The sequence below is a fragment of the Hyalella azteca genome, unplaced genomic scaffold, assembly GCF_000764305.2.
Source record: "Hyalella azteca isolate HAZT.00-mixed unplaced genomic scaffold, Hazt_2.0.2 contig5403, whole genome shotgun sequence".
NCBI lineage: Eukaryota > Metazoa > Arthropoda > Malacostraca > Amphipoda > Hyalellidae > Hyalella > Hyalella azteca.
The window spans coordinates 76,923-103,725 of NW_025935595.1; the positions used below are offsets into that span (position 1 = coordinate 76,923).

Genomic DNA, 26,803 nt, shown 5'->3' on the forward strand with positions numbered 1-26,803 from the left:
GGCTATAAACTAAAAAACTGCGCTGCAACTTCTCCACGCGACAAAATTTCTTCTCGCTTCGAAACACCGACATGCGGAACAGCCTCCCCGATGACATCGTTGGCGCTCACAGTATGAACGCGTTCAAGAACAGACTAGATAAAGCTATGGAAAAATATATGTTCAGATTTGAAATGCCTAGCACCATATTGAAGACAGTGGAAGTCTAGTAGCTACTTCAAACTATCGTTCAAACTAAAGATCCGGTCAAATGACATGATTTTAGATCTTCTGTGAACAAGGCACGAAAAGGAAAAGAATCGGCGACAGGCCACATCAGGCCTACACTTCAGCGCCGAGATCAATATGTTATGTTATGTTATGTTATGTTATTACAATGGATTGCTGTTGCATTACAATGGATTGCTGTTGCATTACAATGGATTGCTGGTCCATTACAATGGATTGCTGTTCTAGTACAATGGAATTCTGGTGGACTATTACAATGGATTGCTAGTCCATTGCAATGAATTGCAGGTCCATTTTAATGGATTGCTGTTCCTTTACTATACATTGCTGGCCCATTAGAATGGATTGCTGGCCAATTAGAATGGATTACTGTTCCATTACAATGGATTGCTGGCCCATTACAATGGATTTCTGGTCATTTACAATGGATTGCTGGTCATTTACAATGGATTGCTGGTCATTTTCAATGGACTGCTGGTCATTTACAATGGATTGTTGGTCTATTACAATGGAATACTGGTTCACTACAATGGATTGCTGGCCCATTCTAATAGATTGATGGTCTATTACAATGGATTTCTGGTGGTCCATTACAATGGATTGCTGGTCCATTAAATTGGATTGCTGGTCCATCACAATGGATTGCTGGTCCATTACAATGGATTGCTGGCCCATTCTAATAGATTGCTGGTCTATTACGATGGATTTCTTGTGGTCCATTACAATGGATTGCTGGTCCATTTTAATAAATTGCTGGTCTATTAAAATGGATTTCTGGTGGTCCATTACAATGGATGGCTGGCCCATTAAATTAAATTGATGGTCCAAGGAATACTAGAATTTGAAATAAGAACCAACACCAGGGGCCACGGCTATAAGCTAAAAAACTGCGCTGCAATTTCTCCAGGCGACAAAATTTCTTCCCGCTTCGAATCACCGACATGTGGAACAGCCTCCCCGATGACATCGTTGGCGCTCCAAGTATGAACGCGTTTAAGAACAGACTAGATAAAGCTATGGAAAAATATATGTTCAGATTTGAAATGACTAGCTCCTTATCGAACCCGGTGGAAGTCTAGTAGCTACTTCAAACTATTGTCAGTCAAGAAAAGATCCGGTCAAATGACACGATTTTAAATCTTCTGTGAACAAGGCACGAAAAGGAAAAGAATCGGCGACAGGCCACATCAGACCTACACTTCAGCGCCGAGATCAATATGTTATGTTATGTTATTACAATGGATTGCTGGTCCATTAAATTGGATTGCTGGTCCATTACAATTGATTGCTGGTCCATTACAATGGATTGCTGGTCCATTACAATGGATTGCTGGTCCATTACAAAGAATTGCTGGTCATATTCATGCCTCCCTTCACCCCCCTGGGGGACAGGGTGAAATTGGTGAGGTTCATCGGGCGCGAGTGCCCCGCAGACCCCAGCGGGCGCGTGGGCCCCGCTGACGTCTCCACCATCACTTTAGCAAAGAACGGTGCTGTCCTCACCGTCCGCATGGCGGCGCCCCTGGACCTCAGCGCCCTCGCGGGGACATACGACCTCCTCAGTGAGTCTCGCACAGCACGGGGGGCAGCGCCTCTGGGCCCGTGGGCTCCATACAATTATATATTGTATAGTCGTTCTTTTTGTAATGTTCGGTGATTATTCACCAAGATAAACGCCAAATGACAAATAACATAATCTTTTAAATATATTTTAGTAATTTAAACATATGAACAAATTAATTAATTAATCTGCTTATCGACCTTAATCAAGGAACTACAAAATGCGCGTAATTATACATAAGCGGATTTATATATGGTATAAAATAGTAAAATATGACAGATAAAATGTTATATTAAAACCAAATGTTATATGGTTCATTGTTACGAGTATAATGCATATTATTTAACGTATATGTGTATTATATTATGAACATATGTACTTGGATAAAACTGTTATTTTGTGTCACTTTTATCTTGCATTACTGTTATATTGCATTACTGTTATCGTGCATCACTGTTATATTGCATCACTGCATGTTATCTTGCATTACTGTTATCTTGCATCACTGTTATCTTGTATTACTGTTATATTGCATTACTGTTATCTTGCATCACTGTTACCTTGCATCGCTGTTATCTTGCTTCACTGTTATCTTGCATCACTGTTATCTTTCATCACTGTTATCTTGCATCACTGTTATCTTGCATCATTATTATCTTGCATCACTGTTATCTTGCATTACTGTTATCTTGCATCACTGTTATCCTCATTGTTATCTTATTTGACCTGCGCAGGGGTGTACACGCACCCCCTTCCGCCCTCTGGCCCCTCCTCCCCCACGTGGCCGCTGCCCCCTTCCCCTCTCCCATGGCTATGCGTGGAGGGGGCGGATGAGGGGTCCTGGGAGGCCGTGGCCCACACAATCACCTCCCTTGCCCCCCCTGGCAAGAGGTGCGTAGCCCCCCGACCCCCACGGGGGAATTAGAGTTGCATTTGTTATACATCGTATATTTATATATCGTATAGTTACACATCGTATATTTATACATCGTATAGTTATACATCGCACAATCATACATAGTATAGTTATAAATCGTATAACTATGCATGGGGGGAATGACACTGCAGTTTGTGTGCCCAGGTTCAGGTGGCTGGCGCTGCGTGGCTGCAGGCTCCATGCAGAAGAGCTGCCGCCGCTGCTGCTGCAGCTGCGTGACGACAGCGTGCGGACGGACGACAGGGGCGACACGTGCGCCTGGGTTGATGGCGAGTGAGTGGACGGCGGCCACTGAACTGTGCGCCAATATTCCTATATCATTAAATTATATTCTCATACGTAGATCACAATGATAGTAGTATATATGTTTAAATGCGACTGATGACCTCCACAAAATGAAACAAAATGGCGACCAAGGTGATGGCCCGCCCACTCAAATGGCAGCCAATCATTGTACCCAGCGCCATCATCACGACAATCATTATCATTTGATATATCAGGATAATATGTCCTCATTATTGTTAATGCTATATCTTAATCCTCAATTCATATCAATTATATATATAATTTAATTATGTTATGTTATATTGTACTATATTATTTTCAGCTCCCTAGGTATATTATTAATAATATTCAATATATTTGATTTAATATAATATATGTATACATAACATCAATCCAATATCATAATTATTTCAATATATTAATTCTTTATAATCTTATAAGATTGTATGGAATTAAAATAGTCATTAGATCATCTTATCTTTAATATATTAATGATAAGATGATGGCGCTCTGTCATTGGTCGCCATTTGCCGGGATGTGATAGCACCACAAAAGATGGTGGTTGCTGGCATGCCACATGCCACATGCCACGCAAGATATTCACTGCCGCACTCCCACAGGGATGGGGATGTTTTCCTCCGCATCACGGACCAAGTGCCCCCCGCGGGGAGACCAGCGGTGCCCAGTGACGTCGAACTGCGGGAGGCGCTACAGGAATACCTGCAAGAACGCTCGGGCAAGGAACTCTAGGACGGGAAATTTGCTGATTTTCGGCTCGGGAAAGATTTGAAGATTTTAATGCGTCTGATCTTTATTTCATTTCCTAAGGCGTTAAGAGGCCCGTTCAACGCGCTCAGCCGCGGTAGTCGTCAATGGACATTCTTAACTATGAATTCGACAGATAACTCCTCTCATAAATAAGATAAAAATCTGAAATTTGGAATGCTATCTTGGCTAATTATTTTCAATCTGTGGACATTAAGATAAATTATATAAACTTTGTATTACCAGTGTTATCGCTAACGAAAATTTTGAACCATAAGGATCGTAAAACGAGCGACTTTTCTGACATTTTCGCGATACCAGTTTGTTTAACTCGTTATTCTTCATTGATCGCTATACCAAGCATTTCTGAATAATTTTTCTGGTTGTAGTTATATTCGTTTTTAACAACAGTACCGTGAATTTTCCGTAGATTTAATCGAGATTTGCCCCTTCGTTGTTGCACTTGGCAGGAAAGGCAGGTCTGTCCTCTGGTAATAAATCTTCTATGGGTCCGCGGTAAACATCCTCCCTCTCCCCCCCCCCACACTTTGCAGTCCACTCGGCTTTCAAAGTGCTTGTCTGGTGCTGGTGTGACTTTTAAAAGGCTAAGACTGACAATACATGTTTGCATGCATAGTCAATAATGTGTAAATATTGTCAAGCTGGTCGTAAATACATGGCATGCGTTACGATGATTACGGAGAAATAATCTAAATTGCGTTTCAAAATATGAAGCAAACGAATGAATAAACAACACAATTCAAACAATACTGATCCTTCCCGCTGATGCATACTGATGACTGAACCATACTGATGGATGATGCATACTGATGACTGAACCATACTGATGGATGATGCATACTGATGACTGAACCATACTGACCCAGTTAAAATTTAGGGCAGGGAATAGAGCAGGCCGTCGCCGGCTGCAGAGCCGGCGTAGAGACGCGACAGAGCAGCGATAGAGCAGAAATGTCCGCTTTAGAGACGATATCGCCAGCCGCGTATCAGCGCTAATTAGCTTCTGAGTACCTGCCCAGGTGTGCTAAAGAGCATATAAAATTCTTACGTAATTCGAAGTATTAAAATACTGACGTGAAATAAATATCACAAATGGCACCGGAAATTGGCCCAAAATATCGTGCTATACGAATGAACTAGATGGAGGATGAAGTTCATTCTCTCGTCACTGTTTCCAACCCCTACCCCTCCTCCCTCTCTCAAAACCCCCCCATGCACGGCCTGCTAGCTGCTCTGCACAGCTCCCTGCCGGACAATCCCAAGTACCAGCGCTAAAACAGCGCAGAGTTCCGGCCCTGCCGAGCTGCTAGAATTTTGTCTCTATATCAGCCATGGCGCAGCGCAGTTTTAGGGATAGATGGCCGGTTATTGTTTCACGGCTGCATCCTGCTAAAGCGCGACCAGCCCGGCTAAACCCGGCGCCGGTCTCGGCTCAAAATTTTAACTGGGGATGACCGATGCATATTGATGACTGATGCATACTGATGACTGATGCATACTGATGACCGATGCATATTGATGACTGATGCATACTGATGGAAGATGCATACTGATGACTGATGCATACTGATGGATGATGATGAATTATTAAATAATGATGAATTATTATTATTGTGATTGTAATAGGATGATTCATATGATAATGAAAGAGGAAAATCTAAATATATAATTTTTAAAGCTATGATGCGTGTTCCCATGAACAGAGTTCCGAAATAATAAAGGCTTTATACAGAGCGGTTTCCTTTCCACCTCGATTTTTGTTGTAATGGATTCTTCCTTCCAAAAAAATGGAGGTCGCGCTAAAATTTTTGTACAAATTACGAAAAAATAATCGTAATTATGTTTTAAAATATGAAGATAACGAATGCATAAACAGCACAATTTAATATTAAGTTGTCATTTACTAAACTTGAACGATCATATATTATTTCAAATAATTGGATCCATCTAAATTTTGTATTCCTGACACGCGTTTCACGAGCGCTTGGTTGTCGTACAGTACATCGCTGTCTGGTTAATAAATTACTCATTGAATTAAATGAGCTGGAATATAGCAATTTAAATTCTATACGTACATGATCTGTGCAGTAATGAGAACATTCATGTAAATGTGTAAATTTTCATCAGAAGTTCATCAAAAACGGTTAAGACATGCATTTAAATTGATATTCTATTTCTGTAGACATTTTTCAAAGTCTAAAAATTACAACAACACATTGCACATTGCTTAATAATCTGTAATATTAATATCAAACGGAATATTATTATCAACCCACTGAATTATTATCATACTGAATTACTGATTTAAATTATTATTACTGTGATTGTAAAAATTATGGTTTATATGATAATAAAAGGCAAAAATAAATAATTAATTTTAAAACAAATAACAGGAGCGAAAACCATAATGATGCGAAGTACCGTGGTACGGATTACAATTGTAAAAAAATTTGCAGCTATATTTGCGCAACTGCTACATTAGCATTACATGAGACTGCACGTTCAAATAAAGTTTGTATCCTAAATTGTTGAAGTCAAAACATGCCCAGTAGTTTCTGAGGGAACCAAAAGCACATAAATCTCTCTCTCGGCGCTGTCAAGTGTCCCTTCATAGCAGTGCCTTCTCTTCTTCCCGGACCGTGGGTGGCTAGCGGTCGGCCAGATCAGGTTAGCTCCGGCTGCCCGCTGGCAATTCACCGGCCACCTAAAGCCGCCCCTTGCCTAAAACAATAAACCTTGAGGCCTGGGGTGTGTTAGCCACAAATATGTGGCTAAAGTGATAACGAGACCAAGGGCTGGTGACGGCCGAACTTATACGCGAGTGCAGATTTTACAAAGATCTGCTGTTCCCAGGGAACTCCGACTTCAGGGAACAAAATCCCTGCCCAATTATTAGTGCAGTTCATACCTCACTATTCTCGCGCACCCTCGGCCACGTCACTACCCTGCAAGACGCTGCTGCCAAAATTTACCCTCAGTTCGCCCAGTGTGCCGAGCTTGGAGTTGGAGCGTCCGTGAACAGGCCTCTTAAAGGACAAGGAAAACTGTCTCGATGATGTAAAATATAAAATATGAAAACGTTCGTGATGATTTCATATTTTATATAATGATTTAATTTTACAAAGTTTGTATTTGTTATTCACTAGCCTGTAAAACTGTAAGAAATGTTGATAATGAGACCAAGAAATGGCTAGATTATAAAATTGTAAAGAAATTAACTCGTATTATGTTCGTATCGCACGTGGTGATCGAAAAAAGTTGTGATTTTTTTTGGCGTTTAACGGTCGATTTTTTGAAAGACAATAATTTTATCAAAACTGATAAGTTTTCCAATGCCGAATGCTGAAGTGTGGTTAATTAGACGCAAAACGAAGCTAAGTGCAATGAAAAGCTTGGCTTTTCTTAGGCATTATTCTTAGGCATTATTATTATTATTATATTATATTATTATTATTATTCATTATTGTTCTTGGGCATTTCTTTAAATGCCACGGACTGAACACTTAATTAAGTATTATTCTTACAGTGTTCATAATATTCAGTACGAATTTAATGCTCCTTTTGGTAGAAAATGTGTGGATTTATTTGTAATCAACCTGAGCCTCTTGTTGCTCACGTCTTCCGCCAGGGCGTTTCTCGCCACCAGTTACATTCTACGATATATATATATATATATGTATTTATTTATATGGAAAAAAGTAAAAAAACCCTAACCTGGCTGGACCTAACCTTAGTAGAAAGGTGTCAAGCAATGTAAAGAAGGGTTTTATACACACCTAACCCTAACTCTCCCTAACCCAACGAGGTTGGCGTTTTTAGAATGTCCGGTAGTGTAGTTCATTTATTTTTGTGCCTGGTTTTTAAGTACAAGCTAATTGTAAGGTACATAACCTGACTCGATTTTGTCCGGATTTCTAACCCATGTCCGGTAATGTTACCAATCCTGTCCAGCTATTGTTCGAAACTATAGTGGCATTCTCGCCACCAGTTACATTCTACGATATATATAGTGGCATTCAAGTGAAGGCTGCGCGTATTGTGCTTGCAACTTAAGGCATTTTTATTACATGTGGGATTCATTAAACTTTCTGTTTTGTGTGGGATTTACTAGACCATATTTGTGTTATATATGACATTAATTATTCTAATAAACGCGTGATTAAATTTGCCACACTCGATTTATTCGCCATAGTCGCCAGGGACTCGGCGCATGTATCGTGCTAGGCACCATCCCAGTTAAAATTTAGGGCAGGGAATAGAGCAGGCCGTCGCCGGCTGTAGAGCCGCCGTAGGGACGCGACAGAGTCGCGATAGAGCAGAAATGTCCGCATTAGAGACGATATCGCCAGCCGCGTAGCAGCGCTAATTAGCTTCTGAGTACCTGCCCAGGTGTGCTCTGTCCTGCCGTCACGCAGCCCTTACTGAGCACCGCCTGCTCAAACCTGCCCAACGCCTGCTCTGGGGCGGCTCTGGCAGTGCACTGAGATCTAATTTTTCCTTTTCTCTGAGATCATCTAGACTTTTCTCTTGCCATGACAGGTTGTATGGGCATTGGTTCTTGACATTCATATCGAATTGACATTAGCAACGGTATTTAGAAACTAACAAATTCAATTATCGAGGAAATATACACATCAAACTACTCACCGCTATGAACTATCTGAAAACGTCGACGGCAGCTCCGAGAATCGAACGCAGATCCTCCGCGTCGTAGTCCACGCCTGTACCAACTTGGCCACGTGAACACCATACCAGCCTAGGCTCTATGAACTACATAACTATAATACGGAACAAATGATTCGCCATCATCTAGCAAATCGAGGAATAGCTATCTTTGTGGTTGAACTTGATAGATATTATTCATAATGCACTAATTTAAAAAAATAAACAAAGTAGCCATTCGTATGATCCCGTCAGTTAGATATAAGTGAGTATTAGAGTTAAATTTGTTTAGTAAATTATCTTATTGCATTAGCTTTATGTCATTCGATAGTTTGTTAGGAAAATTAACAACGCACTCAAATCATTAATCTGCTGAAATGGCAAGTTCTCTAAGAGTTTTAATGCAAAGAAAGCGCCAAATAAATTCACCATGCCTTCAATGAAAACGTTTCGGAGTCCAGCATCGAAACGCAGGGAAATTCGATAAATTTTATAAACTGATGATGGTGCTGGCTTACACATTTTCATTGAAAAAATGGTGGATTTCTTTGGTATTTTCTTTGCTCTAACATTTACTGTTATCCCTTTACCGCCAAATCGGACTTTCAAGTCGCCTTTCAAAAAAAAACACTTGTATAGGGAATATTTCTCACTCGTATGGCTCAGCAGTCCAACTGGCCTTCAGATTACACTGCTATGCAAAGCTCTGAAAGAGAATGAGCGGTTTGTTTACATTCGTTCGTCAGTTGCCCGCCAACTTCCGTGGCGTTATGTTATGCGACGCTGCACTTGTAACTGTCCCTGATTTGACGTGCAATGGAGGATAAACCAGGTGAGAAAATATTTCAAAATAATTTGTGCATCTTCACTGATATATAAAGAAAGAAAACAATTGCATACATCAGATATTGAGGTGACATTGCTCTAATTCCATCAGTATTTATCGGGTGGATTTAGAAATCCAGTTGGGCTCAAGGTGCCATGAAAGATAGTGGATTTGAAAGTACATCTGGGCGTTGAAGCTGGATAAAATTATATAAAAATTTTTTTTATTTCTAATTTTTGAATGAACAGCGATATTTTTGTCATATGAAAGATAATATTTTATAAATTTCACATTTTTAACATGTTATCAGGAAAACTTCATACAGAATAATCGCTGTTATCCTTTCATTCCCTACACGAAAGAGATATTGTTTTAGACTGTTTGTTCATTGTAGTTATTTTTTTCAGGATCATCACGCAACATACTACCTGCTAGTATGTTTTATTCCAAAGCAGCAAAACCCATTGTATTGAGAGAAAAACGCATGGACAGAATGATCGTATCAGAAGATTTTGACAGTGAATCAGATGGGTTGGATCTATCTGAAGATGACGACATAGAAGATCCTACTTATATATCTATTCTATCTGATGATGAGGATGCAATCCATGATGAAGAAGAAACTGTAGTCTTGCATATTGATGATGTGGGCGGAAACTGATGAAATTCTGTCACCCATGACCTACTTCAAAGGGTTTTTCTCAGATGATTTTTTGGACCAAATCGTCCACCAATGCAATGTACATATATGCAGTACAGAAAAACCCTAACAAACCTTTGAGTCTTTCGAGAGAAGAATTGGAGCAATGGATCGGCATTTCCTTGAGGATGTCTTTGACCAGGATTGGCTCCACCCGTCAACATTGGTCATCAGAGTGTCTCACTGAAGCGATTGGGGCAGTCATGAGCAGGCAAAGATGGGAGGACATCAAAAGATGTTTCCATTTGTTAGATAATGAATCTATCGACAGAAATGACAAGATTGCTAAAGTAAGACTACTGTTGGATCACCTTCGTCAGCAATTCAAGCAAATCCCTATGACTGAACATTTGTCAATTGATGAGCAGATGGTTCCCTTCAAAGGGGCTTCAGGACTGAAGCAGTATATTCCTAAAAAGCCTATCAAGTGGGGGTACAAACTGTTTGTCCTTGCAGATCATAAGGGAATGATATATGACTTTTTCCCCTATCATGGTAAATTGCAACCAGTAAACAGAGAAGGGGTACCGGATCTTGGAGCCAGTGCTAACGCTGTTCTGATCCTAGCAGAATCAATACCTGAAAAGAAAAACCATAAACTCTACATAGACAACTGGTTCACGTCCATACCTTTGATTGAGCATTTGGCAACAAGAGGAATATGGGTTTGTGGCACAATTCAGGCACGCAGAATCCCTGGTTTATCATTCAAGGATGACAAGAAACTGGCTCTTGCAGGACGAGGAACTTTTGATGAACATGAAACAAAAAGCGGAGGTACAACTGTGACAGCCATCAAGTGGTACGACAATCGTGCTGTCTGTTTAGCTTCTTCTTTTTCTTCATCTGCTCCAATTGAACAAGCAAACAAGTACGATAAGAAAGCGAAAGAGTATGTAGATGTCCCCATCCCTCATATTGTTAGAATCTACAATGACCACATGGGAGGAGTAGACCTACATGATCAATTCCTTTCATACTACAGGATGTCTTTTCGTTCAAAAAGGTACTACAACCTGGATGCAAAGCACGAGTTTTGGTGTTCTGTCACAAATGTAATGTCCACCTGTGCTTTGAACGATCTCGCAACTGCTTCAAAAAATTTCACCAAGAATAAATGCTTTTGAACATGTATTTAGATATATGTAGGTTGTGAAGTATTCTGCTGTATTTTTTTAAGTTTTAGAGGGGTTTTATTTTATTCTAGTCAATTGATTCTATTCATTTGCCCAAGTGTATTTTGAAAGCCAGTGTAGATTTTTCTTTCAGGAGCCCAAGTGGATCTTAAAGTCGCGTTTATGTATCTATATACATAAAAATATATTTGGTGATTTCTTCATATATTGCCTTCCCTTGAGTCAGAAACAACATAAATTCATGATCAAAACATTTACTCACTGCATAAAAATAATTCGGGCGGTAAAGGGTTATTAACGCGTTTTCTGTAAATCCAAGTTTGAAAACTTTCTCATGATAAACTGATTGATATCTCGCTTTGGCAACGCGTGAATGACCGTAAATGTTTCTGTTTGCGTGTTAAAACTGGAAGAGCATATAAAATTTTTACGTAATTCAAAGTATTATAATACTGACGTGAAATAAATATCATAACTGGCACCAGAAATTGACCCAAAATATCGTACTATGCGAGTGAACTAGATGAAGGATGAAGTTCATTCTCCTGCCACTAGCTGTTTCCAACCCCTACCCCTCCTCCCTCTCTCAAAACCCCCCATGCACGGCCTGCTTAGCTGCTCTGTTCAGCTCCCTGCCGGGCAATCCAAGTACCAGCGCTAAACAGCGCAGAGTTCCGTCCTTGCCGAGCAGCTAGAATTTTCTCTCTATGTCAGCCATGGCGCAGCGCCGTTTTAGGGATAGATGGCTGGTTATAGTTCCACGGCTCCATCCTGCTAAAGCGCGACCAACCCAGCTAAGCCCGGCGCCGGTCTCGGCTCAAAATTTTAACTGGGATGAGATGAGATGGTCACGGTCGTGATGGTGCCGTGTCCCGACCACGACACGTGCCGCCGTTTGAATTATTAGTAGTCACACGAAACAAATTATAAGCATATCATTCAAAATAAGAAAAAACTTTTCTTCCATTAAACAAAATTATTAATTAATAATATTCAATAATTTGCGTTCTGCTACCTGGGAGGAGAAGCAAAGCGTTGTTGCCCATTGTGTTCCTCATGGACTTTGAATCGTAATTTGTTTGAAAATGCGACTTCCTTGCAATGAAGCGAAATACTAAGTTTAAGAAAGTTTCTGAAAATATGTTTAATAGGATTAAGTTGATAGTCTTCAGAGTTGAAGGATATTTTTGTGCTTGTATTGAGGAGATACACACCAAGTTACGTAATATCTGATGGGTCTAACTTTTGACGTGGCATAAAACCCCAAGAAAGAGGTTTCCACATGCAATGTGTTTCTGAAATTTTATAAAAGGATAATAAAATATTCAAAAAAGCTCCTGTTCACGCGTTTAAAGACAAATTGTTGCTTGCGTCTATCACTTTTCGATCGAGAACAGAAAATTAAAACTTGATGGTAGAAAACTAATTCTGTATAGGAAAAGTTCGTCTGTACCATGGGGGCGGCCTGCGCCCTCACCCTGCGTCACACCAGACAGGCGACCAGCCTAGAAGCTATTATTGCTAATATCAAGTCAGTAATAGCTGCTAATATCAAGACATAGACATCACCACGATGCAAACATAACCTCTTACCCGACATAGACATCACCGCGATGCAGACATAAGCTCTCACCAGACATAGACATCACCGCGATCCAGACATAACCTCTCACCAGACATTGACATCACCACGATGCAGACATAACCTCTCACCAGACATAGACATCACCACGATGCAGACATAACCTCTTATCAGACATAGACATCACCGCGATGTGAAGATATGATCACGCATCACGGAGCCTCCCTCCTCAGGGGCCGTTATCTCAACTGATAAGATAAGACCTGCCGGGGCTCACGTAAGCTGCAGGTCTTGAAATGTGAGCAGATCAGCTAATACAGTACTGTGCAAATTAGTTCGGACACTGATTGAAATAACACAATTATTTGCCACATTGAAGTTTTATTAAAAAAAAAAACATGCCAATGGTGCAAAATATGATATAATTAATAGCAGATATGAACCACTTTTGCTTTTACAAGCATTTGAACACAATTTGGCATGGATTCGGCCAAAGATGAACACATTTTAGTCACTTGCTCATCATGATACCAGGTCCTAATTACAGCAGAAATTAGCTTTGCCATTGTAGAACAGTCTTCTTTCAGGAGTCTTTGTTTGATTATAGCCCATGAGTTTTCAATGGGATTGATGTGTGGAGAATTTCCAGGCCAGTCTAAAATCTCCAGTCCACTTTCTTCAAAGATTGTGCTCATTTTACGTAAAATATGGCATGGCGCGTGATCCTGCTGAAAAATGCTCCCAAACATCCGCCTAAGAAGATGTTTTGGGGTAGTTTTAATGCTAAAGGCCTTGGACGACTCACTAACGTAGAGGGAATGATGAATAGTGATACATAAAAGGCTATTTTGGAGAGTCATTTGCTTCCTAGTATGACAAGGGACTTTCCTGATGGAGATGGCATTTTTCAGCAGGATCACGCGCCATGTCATATTTCACGTAAAATGAGCACATTCTTTGAAGAAAGTGGACTGGAGATTTTAGACTAGTCTGGAAATTCTCCACACATCAATCCCATTGAAAACTCATGGGCTATAATCAAACGAAGACTCCTGAAAGAAGACTGTTCTACAATGAAAAGCTAATTTCTGCTGTAATTAGGACCTGGTATCATGATGAGCAAGTAACTAAAATGTGTTCATCTTTGGCCGAATCCATGCCAAATTGTGTTCAAATGCTTGTAAAAGCAAAAGTAGGTCATATATGCTATTAATTATGTCATATTTTGCGCCATTGTCATGTTTTTTCAAATAAAACTTCAATGTGGCAAATAATTGTGTTATTTCAACCCCTGTCCGAACAAATTTGCACAGTACTGTATGTTTTCTGCCCCAAATTGATCTGGATTTCTGTCTGCAAATGAAATGTTTGTAATAAGTTGAGGTTGTTTGCATTACCGTGCGTGTGATCAGGCATATACGTACCTGCTCGCTCCTCGCTGCTGGCGTCGCTTCCAGTCAGCTTTCATTAACTCTCTACTGTAGTTAAAACTTAACATATTTAACTAACTAATCATTAGCTGCTAGTTCTTATTAGGCGCCTTCAACGGCTCATTGAAATTAAAATTTAAATTTGAATTACAATTTATGCACAGTTAATTTATTTATAGAGTTAATCTATACAGATAATCTATTTATATAATTACTCTAGCTAAACAGTTAATGTAATGATGATTTTAATATAAAAAGTGCACCTGCGCACTTTTCAGTTACATTTTTTATATATAAAATATTTTTTAGAAAGAAAACATTATTGAGTTCACCTGCTGTATTATTCCAAATTCATCATTGTTTTCACATGCTAATTGTTCTCTTGATATTTATAGATACGACTCCTGTCACCAGGAGTGTTAAGGAGCAGTATCAGGTTCCCTTTATGGATGCCATGAATGTGACTGGGTTCTAACTCAACAATAACCTTGAAAGCTCAACTTTCCGTAGACGCGACGCGCTCTTTAGGCGCATCACCGTCTCAGTTGCATCGTATCCAGGATACTTATCGTGTCGGGATATTGTATATATTGTATATAGGGGCTGTTGGGGCGCGTATCCAGGATACTTATCGCGTCGGGATATTGTATATAGGGGCTGTTGAGGCGCGTATACAGGATACTTATCGTGTCGGGATATTGAATATAGGGGCTGTTGGGGCGCGTATCCAGGATACTTATCGTGTCGGGATATTGTATATAGGGGCCATTGGGGGCGCGTATCCAGGATACATATCGTGTCGGGATATTGTATAAAGGAGCTAATGGGGCGCGTATCCAGGATACATATCGTGTCGGGATATTGTATATAGGGGCTGTTGTGGCGCGTAACCAGGATACTTATCGCGTCGGGATTTAAATTTAACTACCAATCCATCGTTTTCCTCGCGCAATTTTAGAACACTTTGTCTGAGCCCTGCTACAATTTCCGTTATCTGCGGATCCCGAGGTGCGCCGCGAGATAAGCAGGAGGCCGCTAATCAGGCCGGGAAAGATAACTAATGTTAGCGCCTGCACCTACGCTCCTTCTGGTGCACGTGTAGAGTTTTACTCATCATGTTCGTAACTCTAAACTTAGTACTCATCAAGCTTACAATTTTTCCTATAGTTCATATCCTCTGTTATTTGCATAAGTTCAGTTCGAATTTTTTGGGAGATCCTTTTCATTGAGGGCTGTAAAATGACACGAATAGATTAAAAATGTCCGAATTGTCATACGGCCGCAATTGGAACTTCTGGTCTGAATTAAAGAAAATGCGATTTTCCCTAGACTTCTGCCTAAAATTTGAAATAAAAACGAAACCACGCACTATTTAGTTATCAGTCAGCGGCATATACGACTCTTTATTAATATTTGTTAAAATATAAGGTAGAACTCATCCCCCATTATTCGTAGATTAGTTTGATGTCTATTTAGTCTGCCGAAGCCATGATATTTAAGCCATTTGTTCAGATTTTGGCGTTGTCTCCTCACCGGCTACCTATAATAAGCATGCAGCATTCCTCAGCAATCTATTTTGTCGGCTGTTGCTAGGGAATTTTTACCATAATAGCACCCCAAGTGTTTTATGCAGATGTTCCTATACTAATTTGTATGTGTTTTGTTGTATATCGGGGTTGTTCAGAACATTTCTCCCGCGTCTCGGTGGACATAGTTGGACCGCTCTGGACCTAAAATTGAGAGAAAAGAAAAATTTAGGCTTTTTAATTGGGATAAATGAATTTGATTATAACGACAACTTTTTTCATATTTTGAAACAAACACCCACTGAGATTTTCATGTTCCTTGAAAAACGAGGGTTAGAACGAGTCTCTATTTAATTGGCCCACATTCGATTTATTATCCTTAACATAATCAGAAATTACGGGTTGGGGCTTGCGGATTTATAAAATTTCAGAGATTATGTGTCACGCCGGCTAGCCTGATAGGTAGATGATAGGTAGAAATAAATGAACAGATTGATTGCTAAAAAGCAATTAATCTGTCGTACTTACTCACGCTCTTTTGGATGACTTCGAAGTCCTGTCACAATTTCTGCAGCTCCTGAGCTGCGCGGCGAGATAAGCAGGAGGCCGCTTATCAGGCCGGGGAAGATAGCGAGTGTCAGCGCCTGTAACTACGCGCCTTCTGGTGCAGCTTTGAGCTTTTAAATTTCATGTTTGTGACTCCAAACTAAGTATTGTTCTAGCTATTTTAACCTACTAATTTTCAATCGGTTCATTTAGGAAATTTGTGTAAGCAGCCGTTTTTTACGACTCAAAAAACAATGAAATAATTAGAAAAATGTCCGTGAGGCGACCCGATTCCGCCTAAGATTGCTGGACTGAAGTTCAATAAGTGGCGATATCGCTTTTGGGCTGCCGCCTAAAATTTGTAACAGAGCTGAAGTATCTAATTCGTCCCTAACACTCATTCCACAGTAATGGCTGAATTTTTGCCCTAGAATACTAGCTGGCATACTAGAATACTAAGTTTCATCATAGTGGCTGAAATTTTGCTCTAGTAGAATGCTACAATTTCGAACAGCGAAACAGGAGGGACCCTGATGATTGTTTTTCACACCTTCGCAGAGATGGTTTATCAACTTGCAAATCTTGCAAATCTAATATGTGTTTGTAAAAGTTCTTGTTCTGTAAGCCTGGCATCGCAATATACAGTATATGGGCTGTTGGGGCGCGTACTACCATGTATACAAATCGTTTCGGGATAAAACCTGAGCCTGGCAACTCCAGATGATGGTAATTACCAGAAAATTTATTCCTATTAATTACCGTAAATAGATTCATACACCTGTTGTCCTAAAAAGACTGGCGTCTTCAACTGCCACTTGATCTTCCTGCACTTTATCTTCCGACAGTTGATCTTCCTGCACTTGATCTTCCTGCACTTGATCTTCCTGCACTTGATCTTCCTGCACTTGATTTTCCTGCACTTGATCTTATTGCACTTGATCTTCCTGCACTTGATCTTCCTGCACTTGATCTTCCTGTACTTGATCTTCCTGTACTGAATGCCTGCTTTATTACAGCACTTCTCCCCTGGACTGCTGGTAGCCTTCTTTAATGCCTGCTGTATTGCGGAACTTAATATTATAATATATATGTACAATATTAGCTCACGCTCTGAAGAAACACGCAGTGCAGCCAATGTATCAAAAGATGTCATTTCTAATGAACAGCAAAGCAACTTCTGGGTGATAAGCGCTGAATTTGTAAAATTAATTACTTTGAGTTTGTTTTATAAACCAAATTAAATTACAGAGTAATTTGATTTTATCGATATTAGGTAGTGCTTTTTGGGGAAGTCACTCTGTTACTGTTTAGGGGTAATTATCCTTAATTCTCGCAATTTTCACGAGAATTAATGATAACTTTCCCTTTTATCTTAGTAATTATTTTGATAGATGACAAGTACATTATCGCAACATTAAATTCCTCGCTATTATATTTGAGAAATTGCTTAACCCTCACAACTGAGGAAGGCTGTGACCTAGTAACTGACGGCGAATTTATTCACCACCTACCAAGGCCGTAACTCAATACCTCGAAACACAGGACAGCATATGGTTGAGGTAGAATTTCATGCAGTGCATTTATCTGGTGTAATCTTATCCTAAGTTTCAGTTTACCTTTGCATTTATGTCTTGAACAACAGCTTGCTAGTGAGGCACAGTGAAGTCTTATCGAGCGCTGTGGGTGCAATGTAGATGTGGTGAAATTGTTCCACTTGGATTACTTTGGCTTGGCATAATCTAGAAGATAGCACAAGTCGGTGTGCTCCCATTCATGTTGAGCGCGCCGCAAGTGTTGTGATAATTGTAAGATCAAGAGGGTTTATCGTTACGCTCAGTGGTGGCCACTCCAGGTATGCTTTCAAGAAAAATCGAATTCTTATATCATTGACGTTTGATTTCATTGACGTTTCATTCCAGTATTTCGATTCATTATTGGAAGAACTTTGAAACTTAGAAAAAAATTGTGTTGGAGAAATAAAAATATATTGCAATTTTTTAACAAAAATATTGACATCTTTGTCAACCGCAGCTGACAACGTTTTTGGTGAGCTTGATAACACACAGTTTACAATAAGTGATGCAGTCGTGTTCTTGGACTGCAACAAGCAGAAATATTTCGTCACGATTTTCTCGTCATTACTCAAATCAAGACTTCCCGTGTGAGTGCATTCTCAATAATTAACGGACTACGGAAGGGCCAGTAAGAAAAGCCAGGTACACATATCTTCCTTTCATACATTTCTTCACGTTTTTTATAGACATGCTTATAGTGTTTCAAATTGAATTGGATTACAACGTTAAAAAGTTCTCGAATGTCTGGCTATTGTGCCCTTATCGTTCACAGTCGCAAAGCCAAGACGTAGCGACTACTTCTGCAATCTTACAGCAACTTTCATGGGATTTGATGAGCGAGTGAAGCATGCAAGCCATTGAGGCATGTAGTTCAGTTAACAAAGTCGTGCATCCTATTTCATTAATTTAATCAAAAGACTTAGCCATTTAGCAGTTAAAATTAGAATTGTGGAAGTGAGGTGACGGCGCTCCAACTCTAGCATGGAATCTTTGTGTTGTTCGGACGTTATATCTGACACGCTTATCATGAGGACTCGACTCTGATAACGGTCTGGCCTTAAGACACGTCTTGCTCAGCGATACAGGAGTCGTTGAGCAGCATCCATCACGAAGTGATGGATGCAGAGAGAGAGAGAGAGAGAGAGAGAGAGAAAGAGAGAGAGAAAGAGAGAGAGAGAGAGAGAAAGAGAGAGAGAGAAAGAGAAAGAGAGAGAGAGAGAAAGAGAAAGAGAGAGAGAGAGAAAGAGAAAGGGAGAGAGAGAGAAAGAGAAAGAGAGAGAGAGAGAAAAAAGAGAGAAAGAGAGAAAGAGAGAAAGAGAGAAAGAGAGAAAGAGAGAAAGAGAGAAAGAGAGAAAGAGAGAAAGAGAGAAAGAGAGAAAGAGAAAAAGAGAGAAAGAGAGAAAGAGAGAGAGAGAGAGAACAACTATTATATAACAATCATTTGCTAGAAACATGGTTCCTCGATCGTCATAGGCAAGGACAAACCAATTTGATGCCTACAAATGACATATCTATCATCACTTTATGTTGTTTGTATATATCTACCATATCGTTTGTTGAATGCAAGACTTTTGCTCAAGTCTGATCTCTCAGTCATCAATTATAATTCATTTGACCACAAGCTAAGTCTAAAAGTCAGCAATCCGACCATATGACGTGCACGTCAATCACTCATATCACTCATGAGGTTACCTTTATTTCCAATTCGGCCCTATATCATTTTTATGTTATACATCGTAAGTAATTTCTCAATTAATATGAACTTTAATGCATTTTCATATGAACTTTAATTCATCTCAACATTAAACTCCCAAGATTAAGATTTTCGTGGTAATAGTAACTAACTAAACCTCAGAGCAACGTAAATGACAATCTTCATCAAGTTTCAGCAGTAGGTATCAAAGTTTTTCTCAAATAATATTGCGTACTTCGCTTCCCTTTATTTCATTACTATTTTTCAACTCAACAGATCCTGCGTAATGGCCGGGCAGTCAGTGCCGGCCAGCTCGATGCCTGCCGGAGAACGTATGACTGATGAAAACTACGCGATTTACCGCAATGTTGTTGGTGTGCTGTACGTGGCCCCCAAGGTCATCCGATTCGTTGTCAGCAAAGAATGTGTCGACAAAAAGAGCGACGAGAGCTACAAAAAATACATGGAACGCCTAAAGGGCAGGGAAATAACTGAAAATGAATGGAAACGTGATGAATGGTTAATCTCGAGAGATTTGAGCCACCCTGATAATTTAGACATCACTGGGTTGTTCTGTCTGCTGGAGAAACTTTCTAGGTTACATGATGAGTGCTGGCGGAGCGAAAAACTTTCCAATTCAAAAAATAAAAGTGAAGAAGGTGGCGGAGGCGTGGTAACCGCTACAGCGAGTATGGGTGGTGGCGGTAGACAACCTGACAAAAACGAGGAGCTTCCTCCTGCAGATAGAAAGTGTCAACTTGAGAAGCTGTCTCCCTTAGATAAGAATGATGAGGCGAGGGAGTTTCAAAAACTGCTAAACAAGCTGCGTAAGGTCAAGGATTTGCGAAACAAAATCATGCACGAGTTCGAAGTAACATTGACCCCTCAAAAATTCAGTGATTTGAAGACTGCTTTGTTAGAGCTAATTGAAGAAGCCGAAAGGGTCTATTCACTGCCACAGTCCGAAGTTGAAAATCAGAAGAAAAATGTACATGATGACTTCGAAAGGCTGCAGACTTTGGACAAAAAGAGCATTTATTACTGGTGTATGATATTAAATATGTCAGGAAAACTGGCCGTTAAGAACCTCTGGATAACCAAACTATCCGAAGAGACCCTCCCGCTACTCAACAGTAATGTGCAGCGTCAGGAAGTATTTCATGCTCTCGACGTGATGGTGAGAGAAGGCCCGAAAGGTCAAGTTCAGCCGTACCCCGAAATTTTCAATGCTCCTGAGAAGGCAATTATAATATCCGGTGTTGCTGGTGCCGGTAAGACTACTCTTCTAAAAAACATCGTGCTTCAGTTTTTCGAGCTAAAGGAAGGAAATGCTGATTACCTGCGGCAATTTGACCAGCTCATCCTGTTCGAGTGCAGGGATCGTACCACCAAAACACTAGCTGACGTCATCGAGCAGCACTTTAAGGCTCTGTGTAGGGAATTAGAGGGTAAACAAAACGTCCTTGATGCCCTCTTACTTCTACACGCCCTATTTGTCATCGATGGGTACGACGAAGTAAACCAAGTTTCAATCAACGTAGTGGGAGAGATCATCGAGAAGACGTCAAGCAGCAACTGCCGGGTGCTGATCACGACTCGTCCTCACAGTGCGAAGGAGAAACTGAAAATGCTTCTTGCTACTAACGATGTCAATTCTACCGAATTCGAGATAAAGCCGCTCACTGAGCTGGATGAGCAGCTGGAATTTTTGACAAGGTATGAGAAGAGTTTAGACATCAAAAAAGGTGAGATGACAGAAAGCTTCAAAACGCTGAAGGAAGATGTCAGAAGTCTGTTCACCGAACCCATCAACTTGATTCTTTTCTGCGACATGCATAAGCACATGCCTGAGACAATCTCATTGTGGGAAAAGCCCGGGGACGTGGCGAAAGATATTCTACGCTTGTATAAGAAGCTTGTCACCATAAAGCTTGCTAATGTAACTCATCGTGAATGCGAAGTCATGTTAGACGATCTGTTTGTTGTCATTGGCAGCGCAGCATTGGAATTCATTCGTGAAAACATTGTAACTTTCTCAGAAGAAGAACTGCGTCAGGTTCAACGAAAATGCATTCCGATACTGAATAACACGGTGGAGTGTGGCTCTGAAATTATCCTCTCCATGGTGCTGAAAGTAAACAGACCTCTTTCTGGGATCGGACATATCACCTACGCTTTCCATCACAAATCAATCCAAGAAATGTTTGCAGCCGAATTTGTTGTTCAGCGCATCCTAGCCAGCAATGACAGCCTGAATAGTATCTTGGAGGCCGAGCCTGAGGAAATGAGAAGGTAAGGAAGCAGAGAGGAATACAAGTCGTTTAGAGTAACTTAGTAAACGATATTAACAAAAATTCCCATCAAATTCGCACGGTAATCAAGGGCAGTGAATTCTTGATGCACTCGTAACTATTATAACTGGCAGGAAACGTATCTTTAATTACAGGGCTAAATTTAGATGCGTTCTTTCAATCGAGTGAATGTGAAACTCGACTAGGTCATACTTATTATGGACCTCTTTAACTTTACCCTTCGCAATACCCTATATGTTGATCCAATTAATATACATTTTTACAAGACTTTATACACGTCGATTGTGCTGCAGGAAAATATAGAGAGAAATATTGGTCCTCTTTTTACAAAGTTTATTCTACAAAGTTAACAAGTGAATAGGAGCAAGTGGGAATAATGACAGCGTTGATTCTTACATTTTTCCAACTCTCTTTCATCAAATCAACATTTTCGAAATTCGTTTATACGCTTGCATTCAATCAATCTCATTTTCAATCCCTCACCTGCATCTATTCGTTTTATTTATATTTCTCTAATAATATCACTAGATCGTGTGATTATAGTAACTCAACAGTTAGCAAGCGTCTTGGAGACCTGCCATTAGTTGCGTCTGTAGAACTAACTACTCAAAACTTATAACAAAACGCGAAAAGAATAACTTACATATGTCACAGGTAATTTAACCCTTCGCGATATTCACCTTAAATGCCTTTACATGAACGCTTTTTCCCAGCCTGCGTGAAGTACTGCAGTACGCGCTACAGGGCCTCAGCCGCTGCAAGCCCGGCCTCTTGAAGAAACGCTGGCCAGAGCTGAAGCAGGCGCTGAATGACGCTGGCGTCGTCTCTGCCGCCGACTGGCAGGAGTGTCTCCGCATCTGCCCCGACGTTGTGCAGGTGGCCAAGCTTGTCGCTACATTCTAAGAAATCGCTGCGTACCAATGATTCACCAGCGTCTATCCTGGCTTGTCCCAAAATGAGTTAGCACAGGCGCGTAAAACGCAACTCAGCCAGCAGGAGCGCGTAATTCAAGCTACAATTAGCGTGAAAATATGAGCGCTTCTAAGAGGGAGCCTCACGGCCCTGATGACGGATAATAAGGCAGCATGTGATAAATAAATTTGTTGGAAACATCATAAGAACTCTTTCCACAGACAGACAAATGATATCACATATATAATGCTAGTTAGAGAGTTCTTGTAAGAAATAAAATGGTAATATTTTAAGCATTTAAGATAACTTTAAATATCAAATTAGGTATTCAGCAATACTAGTGTGATAATTTAAATGCTATATTTAGCCTAGCCTTTAAACCAGTGGTTCCCAAACTTTTTCAGGCTGGCGCCCCCTTTGGCTCCCTAGTGAATTTCTAGCGCCCCCCACAGACATACGCCTCTTTCTTGAAATTTAGTACGCTGCAGTATTAAAAGATAAAGGTTAAACACAAATGTATATTTCACCATAGAACCCCATTTAGTGGAACAATATGTTTTTCTGCTGTTTATTCTGTTTCAGCACTAGAAACCTAGACGTCGCGGGCGAATTTACGACCGGACTCGTGGCGAGTCTCACGACCCATTTCCAAATTCAATTATCAAGTAATATCCCCCAAACTAATGAAAGCCGCTCTATGAAACTTGGAACACTTATTCATCAGAACCTAAGTTACCTAACGGTGATGTTTAGCTCGTAATTTTTTTTTTAATTTCACCTTCATTCGTGAGTTACGCGTATATTGCGAAACAGGCCGAAATTCGCAGTGATCAAGGAATTTCTTCCAAACTATTGAACAGATTTGAACGAATTTTTGAATAAACATTCCTAACTACCAAACGGCGATTTTTTAGCTTATAAATTTATTTTCGATTTTACCTTCGTTTGCGATTTTTTTTTCATTTCACCGTCATTCTTGATTTCACACTTCCTTATATTCGGCCCGTATAGCCGGGTAATTTGTCACTTAAATTCGCGGCGATCAAGAAATTTCTTCTAAACTACAGAACAGATTTCAACAAAACTTTGTAAATAAATACCTAACCTCTCAACAGTGATATTTAGCTGGTGGCAATTTTTCTATTTTGCTTTCGTTCGCGAGTTATACAGATATAGGAGGAACGACCGGCTTTTCAACCGGCCGGTATAACCAAGAGCCTTATAGGTATAGCCGTTTAACTCGCAAACGAAGGCAAAACGAAAACATTGTAAACATCACCGTTGCTGAGGTTAGGTATTTAAATACTATATTCAGATGACCGTGAATGTTGTAATATACGCCTTATTTCTACATGAATAAAGTTCATATTCAGATGACCATGAATGTTGTCTATGTTCTGTTCAAATATTTTCAGTAGTTTGGAAAAAATTTCTTGATTACTGCGTATTTAACACGTATTGCTGTTTAAATCACGAATGAAGGTGAAATGAAAAAAAACTCGCGAACGAAAGCACAATCGAAAAAATGTTCACGAGCTAAATATTACCGTTCGGTAGTTTGGACTGTAAATTCAGAATTTCGTTCGAATCTGTTCAGTAGTTTGGAAGAAATAACTTGATCACTGTGAATTTAGTTTGAAAGATATTCCTTGATCATTGGATTCGGAAATTGGCAGTGAAACCGGCCGTTGATTTGTCGGAGACATAAACCCCCTAGAGGTTAAAAAAACATAGCTAGGCGAAAAAAATCATCGCTGTGAGTCATGTTCTGCACGTGTTGTGTACAAATCGTTAATTAATTAAACAAACGTTCTAACTTCTGACAATGACTTCGGACTTCCGCCCCCCTATCGCCCCCCAAACGCCCTCTTCTTCCTTACCGCCCCTCAAAGTCTTTCCACCGCCCCTAGGGTGGCGATATCGCCCACTTTGGGAACCACTGCTTTAAACTGACCTCTAGTGATAATATGGGTGACAACTCCGAAAAAATACATGGCATTGATTGGTGTATAAAATAAGATATTCATTGAAATTCACAACACAGCTCTCTGAACATGTCCCAATTGTCCCATATGACCGGTTCACATATGACTGGATTTAATTATACATGTTTCATCGTGACAGTTACATTATATGAGCATCTTACTATAATAAGTTGCATTACTTAGATATAGACACACTATTTGCAACCCTATATTTTCACACACCTTTAATTCTTTGCTGGAAGAATCATTCGACCGCATCAGGATTCGTACCCGAGATCCCTTCAGACCGTTCAGATTACCTTGATCTCGGTAGCACGTATGCATTGGAAAATAAAATAAGCTATACAACCTAACTTTCTACATCATGACTTAATGCAAAGGCAATTATGTGCCTACATTGCTAGATTTCATTTATTTCTGTTATTCTTCAGAGAAGGAGCAACTAAACTTGTGAAAAGTTACAAATTTTCATCATCTACCATCACCATTTGCAGGTCGAGTGCTATCGTAGGGTTGCATTACTGGTTACATGAAAAACTGATCGACGTTGTACGAGGTGTATTAAAGCATTCATCGCTCTGCCAATAAATTTAGGACTTTAGCAATTATAAATAGAATTTTTATGCAACTTATTTGCTAAAAGCAAGTCTATGACACCATAAGCTCCCGGTTAATCTTTTAGCACACCTTCTTCATGCCTTATTAGATATAATGAATAATTTCGAATTAACTGTCGATCTTTCACCTGGCTCACCATAACAGACTGTAATCGAAGGGACTATATGTTTCAAATTTAATGACTTCAAAACTCCCTCTGTATTCGCAACGTAGCAAACACCAACGATGAAAACTATAGAGCATGTGAATGTCGTACGTACGTTTAATCACTATTGCATGATATATTAAACTTTTATATTATCACTATAAAAACGGTGATATTTCGGCCAGAAAGAATGTTATAATATGTGTTAAATTAAAACTTGGTGGCAAATTTAGCGTTTATGTTTATGTCCTGCAATGACGTCATCCGCCTGATGGCTTCGCCCGTGCGAAAGTTTTATCAATATTAGACGAAAACTGCATACGAACATTTTTGAACTGGTCCGTTTAGCTTCATTCAGCCATTAAGACACTTTAGTTGTCTACGCTCAACACGCAGACTTCTTTCATTGTGTGGTGTTGATAGATAACAAAAACTTGTGTGAAATTTAATTTTATAAAGTATAAAATTTTTATTCCTGAGCCTGTAAAACTGTCAGAAGTGTTGATGCTGAGATCAAGAAATGGCTAGATTGATGAATTGTCAAGAAATGAACCCGTCAGTGGGCATCGCCTGGGGTGATTGCTCAAAATTGTGATGTTTCTTTCCGTTTGACCGTCGATTTCTGTTAAATCAATAATTTTTTCTAAACAGATAAATTTAAAATGCCGAATGCTGAAAGTGTGGTTAATTAGATGCAAAATGAAGATAAGTGCATTGAAAAGCTAGGCTTAACGTAAGTATTTCTATACATGCCTTGGAATAAATATATAATTGAGCATAATTCTTTTGGTATTTATAATGTTCAGTACAAACTCAATGTTCCCTTTGATAGAAAATGTGTGGGTTTATTTCCAATACTTATGATTATTTGATCTTGATTTACTGATTTGTATTTGTGTCTTGATGTGTTGCAACATTCATTTATTAGCGTTACGTTGTTATCCCTGTAGTTATAAGAGCGGAGTGAGCCTCTTGTTGGTCACGTCTTCCGCCAGGGCGTTTCTCGCCACCAAAATTACATGAGGGATTAATTAGACTTTCTGTTTTGTGTGGGATTTACTAGACCGTATATGTGTTATATATCTATGTGCCATTAATTATTCTAATAAACACGTGATTAAATTTGCCACACTCGTTTCACTCCCCATAGTCGCCAGGGACTCGGCTAGGACCATGAGATGCTAGGACCATGAGATGCTAGGGACCATGAGATGCTAGGGACCATGAGATGCTAGGGACCATGAGATGCTAGGGACCATGAGATGCTAGGGACCGTGAGATGCTAGGGACCATGAGATGCTAGGGACCATGAGATGCTAGGGACCATGAGATGCTAGGGACCATGAGATGCTAGGGACC

At 39.9% G+C, this 26,803-nt stretch overlaps 1 protein-coding gene across 1 annotated transcript in view; it reads left to right on the forward strand.

Annotated features, from left to right (window-relative positions):
* Nucleotides 1-23,112, forward strand: part of LOC108667062 — a 60,111-nt gene extending 36,999 nt beyond the window's left edge. Inside the window, exons 2-3 of the mRNA XM_018154044.2 lie at nt 19,749-21,764; nt 22,498-23,112. Of these exons, the coding sequence (XP_018009533.1) occupies nt 19,759-21,764; nt 22,498-22,687 (2,196 nt within the window). The 5' untranslated portion in view covers nt 19,749-19,758 and the 3' untranslated portion in view covers nt 22,688-23,112. The remainder of the gene's footprint in view (nt 1-19,748; nt 21,765-22,497) is intronic.
* The last annotated feature ends 3,691 nt before the right edge of the window (nt 23,113-26,803 follow it).